The 11334-nt window shown below is 35.8% G+C and overlaps 1 protein-coding gene across 1 annotated transcript in view; it reads right to left on the bottom strand.

The window, feature by feature from the left end:
* Positions 1-484: 484 nt before the first annotated feature.
* Positions 485-11334, bottom strand: part of NYAP2 (neuronal tyrosine-phosphorylated phosphoinositide-3-kinase adaptor 2) — a 301436-nt gene continuing 290586 nt past the window's right edge. Inside the window, exon 6 of the mRNA XM_069574685.1 lies at positions 485-712. Within this exon, the coding sequence (XP_069430786.1) occupies positions 485-712 (228 nt within the window). The remainder of the gene's footprint in view (positions 713-11334) is intronic.

The following is an 11334-nucleotide window of genomic DNA, read 5'->3' as shown; positions in this document are numbered from 1 at the left end:
ATCATATATTATGTGATTGAACATAATCCATACATGAGCTAGTGTACAGAAACCAAATGTAGGAAGAAAGAAAAACATTTTAAATGCAAAAATTAATAATCAAAGGCATCAAGGGACATATAAAAGAGATAACAAACCAGTTAATACCGAAATTGTATCATATAGTAAAACTCTTGGTATTTCTATCATTTATATACGTATAACGTGTATTATTTCAGGTGTCACCCATAAACTAATAAAATATTTACATCTCAATATCTTCTGGATTCAAAATAATCCATGATAAATAAGTGTGCCTTAAATGCAAGGAAATACGCATTTTATCTTGAACTCGCCATGAATAGGCACAGCTTCCCATGGGCTTTCCAGGGAACCACTGGCATTCCATTCTGACTGAGAAGATATGTAAGTTACTTATCACATGACCGAGTCGACCTCCCTCTTCGTGTTAAGTAACGTGGAGCTCACGCCATCCTGAACACAGTCATATGGCAGTATCCCAGAACACCGTTTGCTGTTTAGAATAGGGTGGAGGGCTGTACTTCTTTGCACCTGCATTCTTCTTCCAGCTGGGTAGGATAGGCATGCTATCCTGTTTGCAAAGCCCCTTTTCCGTTTTCTGTCTAGCTTTTATTTCCTTGCACAAGCAACGCTTTTTCTCAATCATCTCAAGCATTGTATGGTCTCCATGAAACCACTGCATGCATGCCACCTAGCAAAAAAGAAAGAGTGAATACAGGAAAAAAAAAATGGAAAGAAAGCAGATTTGTTTTGCACTGTGCTAGTAGCTGTTTTGAAAAATGTCAGCCATTTCTATATTTTTGAAATTCTTACAAAGCAAAATTAAGGCATAGAAGTGCCAAAAAAATTGTACTTATATTATTAAACATTGAGATATTATGAAACAATAATTTAGGAGTGAATATTTTACCAATATGTTCTAAAAGTCCATGCTATGGAAATAAAATATGTAAAATGTTTAAGCCATTTGCCAAATATTTGCCTATTATTTTTATGTTGACTCCATTTTCCTATGGGTCTCAATATTCTAAGTTCAATTATTAGCATTACTTTCAAGAGAGATCTTATATGAATGTGATATGCTTTCATGAACGTTTTTATTAGTGAATTAAAGCTTAACATGTGTTTATAAATAGCATAGAATTTAGACTTTTAATCATTCTTCTACCAAAATGAATTTCAATGTACATCCAATGCTTGGAATATAAACACTTAAATAATTATTCTGCAAAGAAGTTTCACTATACATCTTGATGCTACAGAAAATGTTTAATTAGAATCATTGGTTTCTACAAGCATACTGATCCAGATCCTGAATATTTCCAGAACTTCAAAGAGCCAGATTCATCAGGTCAATTGGAAATCAGGAGAAGATTCAGTGATGACTGTATATTGATACACATACATCTACTACTGGGCAGGCAAACACTGCTCCCAGGCGCATGTGACTATGTCCGCCAGTAGCTGTTCTTTAGCACAGAGCTAGCAGGTTGGATCTGTCAGAAAATAGCAGTGTGATTGAGACAGAAATCCAGGATGGAGATGTTTACAGTTAATCATTTGAGCAAATCTATTGTATGGCTTGAGAGTTAAAATAGCTCGCTTGGAGGCACTAAATTTAATGATACAATTTTAGGAAATAATTGACAAATATTTATAACACTTTTTCTGGGGCTTTCCTGGTGGCTCAGTGATAAAGAATCCGCCTGCCAATGCAGGCGACATGGGTTTGATCCCTGGGTTGAGAAGAACCCCTGGAGACGGAAATGGCAACCCACTCCAGTATTCTTGCCTGGGAAACATGAACTGAAGAGCCTGGCGGGCTATAGCCCATGGGGTTGCAAAAGAGTCAGACATGATTTAGCCACTAAACACCAATATAATGCTCTATACCAAAACCCATTCTTACTACTTTGCATAGTTTAATGCATTTATTCCTCACAATGACAATGCTCTGAATTAAGTACTATTAATCACCCCAGGTGTATGTTAGTTGCGCAGTCATGTCCAACTATTTGTGATCCCATAGACTGGATCTCACCAGGTTCCTCTGTCTATGGAATCCTCCAGGCAAGAATACTGGAATGTGTTGCCATTCCCTTCTCTAGGTGATCTTCCTGACCCAGAGACTGAACCCGGGTCTCCTGCATTGCAGGCAGATTCTTTACCGTCTGAGCTACCAAGGAAGCCCCTGTTATCCCATAATGAGTAAAATGAGACTTGCAGAGATTTAGTAATGTGCCTAAGCTTACAGAACCAACAAATGACAGTGTCAAATTGAACCCAAGAGTTTATCTCAGTACCTGTGCCCTTCAGAACCGCATGCTACTGGTTCCAGTGCCTGTGAAACTGGAAAGGACTGAGACAACTCAGCACGACACTCTCCAAGGATGGGTCAGGAAGCTAAGTTTTCAAGAATTTATATATCTTGTCCAAACCAGGCAGGTAGGCTTTTATGTGAACAAAGCAAAACTGAATTCTCACAATTCTTAAGTCTTTATGGAAAGGACAAGAGCTTGAGCTAGAAGTCAAAGATTCAAATTCTGAAACTTGATGAGTTTCCATTGGTCACTCCTTTTCTCGGTTTCTTTATCTGAATAACTGAATTGATAACACCTTCATTTCAGAAGTTAGTTTAAAAATTAGATTGGGTAATGAAGGTGAAGTAATTAAAAGAAAAAAAACAGTGAAACATTGCCCTAGAATTATTATCCTAATACTGACAAATACCTAGCAACAGTTTCCCATACATGCTCTCTGCCATTCATGTGGAAAGAGCTCTACATATGTTATATTAATATTAAAGCCTCCCAGCCACACTGAAAGTTAGGGTTTAGTTACACATCACAAGTGAGAAAGACAAGTCTCAGAAAGCTTAAGGAACTAGCTCAAAGGAAGGTCATAGGTTACTGGTTGTGATACAAGTCTGTATCAAATTCAGATCTGTTTGACTCCACAGTAAATCATCTTTCTACTACAGCAAGCTCCATCTCCTGAATATTATTTAGATTATAATAACAGTTGTTATTATATGTACTACCATTTCCAGATGCTATTCAAAAACTCAAATATATTTATAGCTTTATGAGTGAATAAAAACTGCTTGTCAAATAAATAAAATCAATGGCTTGAATCGATTAGCCAATGGCTTAGATTCCAGAGGGTGACTCTCTTGGGTAAATGTCTTGTATGTAATAAGCTTAACTTGACAACGTTTCTTGAAGGATGGGCTGTATTTGACACCTTTTGGTGTCCTCTGGCCCCAAGCACAGAGGGCCGTGGCCGTGGCTGTTCACTTTTTAAGTGAATTTCTGGGACAACGACCAACATGTTTTTGTCCCAACATGAGAATTTCAGAGTAGCTCATAATTTTTCAAAAGATTTGTAATATTTTATAACATGATAATCTAAGCAATAAAAATACAATAACTCTATTTGGGTGGAAATACAAGCAAAATTTATTGAGTGACTATAAACTGTTATAAATGGAATTTATAATACAGAATTCTCAGAGGGCTAGCCCCAATTAGCATCCAACACAGTAGCCCCAACATGCAGAACAGAATCATTTAGCTCTCAATAAAAGTTTTAGAAATGGAGTGAAGCCACCATCACTGTACAGTATTTGCTATTCTCAGAAAACTCTCAAGATAATTTCCTTTTTAGTAAATTCTCACTGGATTTCACAGATCCCAATGAAATCACAAAACCACCCATCTTCTTTAAGGTAAGATATTTATAGCATCACTTCAATATTTGCATGGTATTTACTTGTCCATACAAACATTAAATCACTTATTAATTTCCTCTAAAATGTTTAGGGTGTGAATCAGTACATGTAACTGAAAAATAATTTTTTTCTGTATTCCTCTGACAACAGTGTCACCAATATATTTCGTTATATTTCATTTCACTTCATAGTTTTCATTATAGTTCATAAATGCATTGTATTATTGAGAATAAGTGTTTTCAGTCAATTAGTAGTTTATGCTAAACAGGTATGTCAATTTATCAAGAATAACCCATTCTTTAAAAATCTAAAGAATAAGAATTTAAAAATTGAGTTATAAATTGAGTTTTATACTCATCACATGTTTATTTTAGAATACTTATATATCACTTGATTGATATATAATGGTTCACAATAGTACTAGTAGGCAATCACTCTAGTTTTCCAGACTGACTCTGCAATATTAAACAATTTTCTTTTGGGGTCCATTACACAGTCAATAAAAATTCCATGACAAAGCATCGCCCAATGTATGAGAGAGGGAGAGGTATTCTAAGAGAATTCAGGTTCTTAGAAGATAGTAAAATTCATTTTTTAATTTTAAAGTTTAACAAATCTAACAAGTCTGGTACAGAATTTTCTCATGTTAAATTTGCTATCAAACTTTTTCCTAATTTAAAATACCACCCCCAAATTGTTATTATGTTGCAATAATATGATTAAATGAAGAATGAGATTCAGTTTGGGGTAGATAAATCTACTTCTCATATTTACTTTTAAAGAACACATGTTTTTGAAAATTTCTTCCTGAAGAGTACACATTGTTTTTAAATCCCCAAGTTAAACTCCGTGTTACTTCTGTGCCTGTTGACATGGCCAAATCCCTTCCCCCTAAAATGTGTCCAAAAATTATATTTCATTCTGATAGTATGTGTTAATTCATTACTTTAGGCATAACAAATAGCATGTTTAGCCATTATATGAAATGTGTTAAGACTACTACCCATAAAAGGTATCGCTGCTGCTGCTGCTAAGTTGCTTCAGTTGTGTCCAACTCTGTGTGACCCTATAGACGGCAGCCCACCAGGCTCCCCCGTCCCTGGGATTCTCCATGCAAGAACACTGGAGTGGGTTGCCATTTCCTTCTCCAATGCATGCAAGTGAAAAGTGAAAGTGAAGTTGCTCAGTCGTGTCCGACTCTTCGCGACCCCATGGACTGCAGCCTACCAGGCTCCTCCATCCATGGGATTTTCCAGGCAAGAATACTGGAGTGGGGTGCCATTGCCTTCTCTGTAAAAGGTATTGAGTCTTTCCTTTTTTTTGTCATCGAATTCTTCATATTTAATTTAAATTTAGCTGTAAAATTCCATTCTACTTCATACTATATTTGAAAGACTTCTATGCCAATTTATAAATATTAATATTTAAAAGTAAACTTAGTAAATAAACTCTAGTAGTTTAGTTCTTTAGGGGCTTCCCTGGTGGCTGAGATGGTACAGAATATGCCTGCAATGCAGGAGGCCTGGGTTAAACCCCTGGGTCAGGAAGATCCCCTGGAGAAGGGAATGGCTACCCACTCCAGTATTCTGGCCAAGAAAATTCCATGAACAGAAGAGCTTGGCAGGCTACAGTCTATGGGGTCACAAACAGTCAGACACAACTGAGTGACTAACCCTTCCTTAGTTATTTAATCAAGTGGTCTGTTTCTTATCTTTAATCCAAATGCATTTATTGTATGAACATGAAGGAAAGGAAAAAAATACACAAGCAAGTAAGCATGCTCTGGGAGACAATTATTCACTTAGTATGAACACACATATATCCTGAAGAAGATTTTCCTATTAGCAAAGATTCAATGGAGACAATATTCTTGCCTAATTTCATGGAGATCAAATCAAATGAAGCTCCTCCTCAAGAAGATGAATCATAAATATACACCTCTCAGGTGTAGGCTACACACATGACTTCCTTCCAAAGGGTACAGTGTGGAAAGGAGGAGAAGATGAAGTTTGCATGAAGAAACCTGTAAACACTACCTACACCACACCAGGTCATCCACACTGATCAGTAATGTTGAGAGAATGCATCCTTGATATCATGTGATGAGAAGTGCACTTAATCTCCGTGGTCTTCCTCCTCTGAACCATAACTCCAACAGAATCATGAGAAAAACACCAGACAAACCCAAATTGAGAGACATTCTACAAAATACCAGTCCAGTAACCCTCAAAACTGTCAAGATCACATAAACTAAGGACTATCTGAGAAACGATCACAGTATGGTTTTAACAACAATGTATCAATATTGAGTCTTTAGTTGTGACAAAAACACCATAATAGTGTAAGGGAATAATAAAAGGGAAATCTGAGTGTGGGGTATGCAGGAATCCTCTGTGTGTTCTTTGCCACTTTTTGGTAAATTCAAAACTATTCTAAAATTCAAAAAATATATATTTTAAGAAGTGACATGATAGGATCACATTCTTTCTAAAGAATAAGTAACTGTATCTTTCATTCTTTAGAGGGAAGCACTGTGGTATAATAGAAGAGTTACATGGCTTGACTGGGATCTTGATGGTTGTGTGACCTTGAAAAGTCACGTGTCTTTCTGAAGTTATATGTTCTTCCTCTATACATTATATATGTATATATGTACATAATTCATATATACACAGTATGTACACTTGAATATACTTTATATATATATATATATTATGCATATTTATGCACCACATTGCACAAGGTTACAGGAAGCAGTTAACTAACACATGCAAGAGATTGAAAAACAGTAAAGTCCCATACATCACTCACGATCTTATCTACTGATTCTTCAATGCATCGAGAATAACGTAAGTGAGGAATTTTAATTCAATTCAATAATTACTTTCTCTAAAAAAAAACAATCAAGTACTTTCTGATATTGAGTACATTTTATCCCAAAAGCAAAGAAATAGTGAGACTATCCAATAAAAAACATCTCTATAATGTTTAACTAAACTATTCAATTTTTCAAAACATGTAAACCATAAGAGATAATAATACTCTGAGTAAACACATGGAGCATTTCAATATTAAAAATGATACAAGAATTAAGCTGATGCAAGCATATCTATCTGTACTGATTTTGATTTTTATGCTTCATGAATAAACACATTAAAAAAATCATTGAAGATTTTTGAGCAAATGTGATGTTTGCTTTGAAATAAAGTTCGGCTTTAAGCCTGAAGATTTGAGAATTAAATTTAATTCCTTAAACAATAGACAGAACACCAATATTAATTTCCAAAAGCTCTGGTGCAGGGGGTGAGGGGGATTTATCAGTTCCATGTTGCTCTCTTTGTCCAAATTTCTACTTGGGTAGAGCTACCCGGGTAGCTCATTTTCTAAGAAATCATTGTTCCTAGCTTTGTAATGACCTAGATGGTAAGAGAATCTAAAAAAGAGTAGATATACGCACATGTATAACTGATTCACATTTCTGTACAACAGAAACTAACACAGCATTGTAGTTGTACTATACGCCAAAAAAAATTAATTAAAAAAAAATTGCTTCCAGTATGAGGAGTATAAGCTTTAGTCTAGCTGAAAGGGAAGCTAGATTATCAAATTTCTCTGAATTTTCTATTTACCCTAGAGAAAAACTTCTCCAGGAGAGCATGGATAACATTAGTGGGGCATCAAGGAAGAGCAGGCATGAGGTCAGCTGGTATGATTTGAAAAGGGGAAGCAACCTCTTCAGGAATTACAGAAGAGAGAAAGACACTTTCACCTCTGCTGTTTCTGTCCTTCAGAGTCACAGGTCAGCCAGAGGTGATAGTGCTCTCATTGAAAACATTCTTCCTCTCCCATTTAGTGGGCAAAGAGATTGATTCTTTATTTAACACATGTACATAGAATAAACGTGCAAGTACCACGGATTTTTTTCATCCATCTTCAGGATAACAGACAGAGATTGGCCAACTACAGCACATTTCCCAAGTAAAGCCCATTGCCTTTTTTAGTACAGGACATGTTGGCACCATAAAGAAGGCTAAACACTGAAGAATTGATGATTTCAAATTGCGGTGCTGAAGAAGACTCTTGAGAGTCCCATGGACAGCAAGGAGATCAAACCAGTCAATCCTAAAGGAAATCAACCCTGAATATTCACTGGAGGGACTGATGCTGAAGCTGAAGCTCCAATAGTTTGGCCACCTGATGTGAAGAGCCGACTCATTGAGAAAGACTCTGATGCTGGGAAAGATAGAGGGCAAGAGGAGAAGAGGGTGACAGAGGATGAGATGTTTGGATGGCATCACTGACTCAATGGACATGAATTCGAGCAAACCCTGGGAAATAGGGAAGGACAGGGAAGCCTGATGTGCTGCAGTCCATGAGGTCACAAAGAGACAGACATGACTTTGCAACTGAACAACATGTTGGGACTCATACCACACGACCCATAAAGGCTAAAATGTTTATTGTTTGACTCTTTAAAGAAAAAGTTCTTTAGGCTACTAAGTAAGTGTCCAATAACCCTTACAATGCCTAAAATGCCTAATATTAACCCTAAGAAATGCCTGATAAGAGACAAAAAAAGATAAAATCAATATTAGTACTATAAGAGGGCTAATACAAAATAAAGAGCATTGAATCATATACACTTACAATATTTTTCATATCAAATATGGCCCATTAGGTGAATCATAAAGGATGAGACAGATTTAAAATCAGCTCTGACAACTAGTTTAAAGAAATTATTTGGACCTACTGACTACACATTTTACAATTTCATCATTATAAGAAAGAAGAGGAATGTTGGAATAAAAGAAATACAGTGGATAATCTGGTTTAAATCCTCTCAATAAGAGATTTACCATAAGGTCAAACTTTTCTTTTAATAACCCTGAAGTGGTTATTTGTTTGCCTGTGATATGCCACAGTGGTGATTCAACTTCAGTATAAAAATTGCTTAGAGAACTTTTAAAATAGTATTTTGGTAAATTGTATTTCTTTTATACTTTTCCAAACATTTTTTAGAAAGAAGGGATCACTTTCCATAGCATAGGCAGCAAAATAGACCCTAAATAAATCTTTTGAAATTGATATAACACAAAAATTGGAAAGGTTATAATTATCTGCACTTGTCAGCAAATTCAATGATTGTTTTATTACTTATTGAGTAACAAGTTATCAAATCCATGTTCTTTGATCATTATACAGAATGGAAAAAATGTATTTTTCTTTGATTTAGTAAGGCTTACTCATGTATGTATGTATGTATGCATCTACCTATCTCTGTCTATATATTTGTGAAAAATAACTGAAAGCACATAGAGGTGACCCAACATCACAGTATTTTCTCTGGTAAATATTAAATGGTACCATCAAATAATGCGACTCACCTCACTCTGCATAACAAGCTCTAGGTTCATTCACCTCACTAGAACTGACTCAAATGTGTTCCTTTTTATGGCTGAGTGATATTCCATGGCACACATGCATTGAAACCTCCCAATCCATTTATCTGTCAAAGGACATCCAGGTTGCCTTCATGTGCTAACTATTGTAAATGGTGCTACAATGAACACCAGGATACATGTGACTTTTTCAGTTATGGTTTTCTCAGAGTCTGTGCCCAGTAGTGGGACTGTGGGGTCATATGGTAGTTCTATTCCTATATTAATGCATTTATGTGGAATCTAGAAGGATGGTACTGATGAACTATTTGCAGGGCAGAAATAGAGAAGCAGACTTTGGACACAGCAGGGAAAGAAGAGAGGGGGGTGGTAAATTGAGAGTAGCACTGAAACATATACATTACTGTAAGTAAAATAGCTAGCTATCGGAAGGTTACTACCACAAGTGTATAGAGATCTATAACACAGGGAGCTCAATGCAGAGCTCTGTGGCAGCCTACAAGGGTAGGATGGGGTGGAAGAGTGGGAGAAGGTTCAAGAGGTAGGGGACATGTGTAAATATGTAGCTGATTCATGTTGTATGGCAGAAGCCAACACAATATTGTAAAGCAGTTGTCCTCCAATTAAAAATAAGTTTTAAAATTAATCCATGTGACTTTATAATTACTTATGTGCTGCACACTGAATTGCTCCAGTCGTGTCCAGCTCTTTACGACCCTGTGGACTGCAGCCAGGCTCCTGTAGCCACGGGCTTCTCCAGGCAAGAATACTGGAGTAGGTTTCCATGCCCTCCTCCAAGGGATCTTCCTGACCCAGGGATCAAACTTGCATTTCCTGCGGCTCCTGCATTGCAGATTCTTTACCACTAAGCCATTAGGGAAGCTCATAATTACTTTAAAATACTATTAGTTCTACTTCAAAAATTACAAATTCAAGGTCAGGAAGATAATTCTACCCTAAATGAATTTGTTTCTCTTTTTTCATGAAGGCTGGAATGAAGTGACCTGAACAGGAAATTATGAAATATCAAAAATAAAAAAAATATACACAATACAAGTGTGCAGAACAAGAGGTAATATAGATGTGCAATATTTTTTTTAAAAGCAGATATGTAATTTTACAAAACCAAAAAAGCAGGTACTTGTTAGTTCCATAGACCTGGATTTTATCTTGACTTTTAATCTCACTTGGTGATGTGCAAGTTATTTATCTGGTTCTCTTGCTTGAGAAATTATGAGAATTAAAGACTATATTTGAAACATTCCTAGCTTTTAAAAGTCTATGACCGTATTTGAAATGATAGCACCCTTTGGATAACTTAAGCATTTTCCATAGTTTATGCCTATGCTTTTATTCATCTTTAACTCTGATATATTATTTTTTTAATTGTTCCTTTGTACTCTTCCCTCACTTATCAGCACTGTTTGATTTAGAACCTATGGTATATGAAAGAGTTATTTAAAAAGTGTACACCTAAGGTATATGCAAAAATTTCAGGTTTTATTTAAAATGGTCTAAATTTAGCTTTGAGATATCTATTGATAAAATTAGAATAATCTTCACCCTTCTTTTTCTAGATGTGAAGATCTGCCTCAGTATACAATCTCTGATCAGCTCTAAGAAACATCACATGTTGGTATTTTAAACTATATATGCTATTTTACATATCTGTGCTGGTTTTTATGACCAATCATGTAAAACTCACTCATCATAAATATTTTTAAATTGTAAGTTAATAAGCCTTACAATTGCAAGTCTATAAATAGAGTTTCAAGTCAATATAGATTGTTAATGTTCTCTGCCCACAGAACGAGGGAAACATCTAACTCTTCAGTTTTATTATGATATCCTCTAAATAAGACCCACAGGTCACTTTTAAGGACAGAGGTTGGTCTGAACTACTCTGTTAAACAATGGCAATCACAGCTGTCCCCAAGCTCCGCAAACACACTGTGCATCCTTCTGTAGTACACCAATACAATTTCTGTGTGCATGTTTGATTTCCTTCTTTCTTAGGGGACAGCATAAGTGGGTAAAATGAATATCATGGCCTGGTTTTACCACTTATTACTTGTGAGATCTGGGACAAGTCATATAATCTTCCTGAGACCTTGGTTCTTTTGCTTTGAAATAAAAATAATTAAACCTTAGTTTTGTTGGGAGAAGCACATGTAATAAGTTAAC

Source organism: Ovis canadensis, chromosome 2, assembly GCF_042477335.2.
Source record: "Ovis canadensis isolate MfBH-ARS-UI-01 breed Bighorn chromosome 2, ARS-UI_OviCan_v2, whole genome shotgun sequence".
NCBI classification, from domain to species: domain Eukaryota; kingdom Metazoa; phylum Chordata; class Mammalia; order Artiodactyla; family Bovidae; genus Ovis; species Ovis canadensis.
Note: the sequence above shows the minus strand (reverse complement) of the source record. Positions and strands in the feature narration are given on the sequence as shown.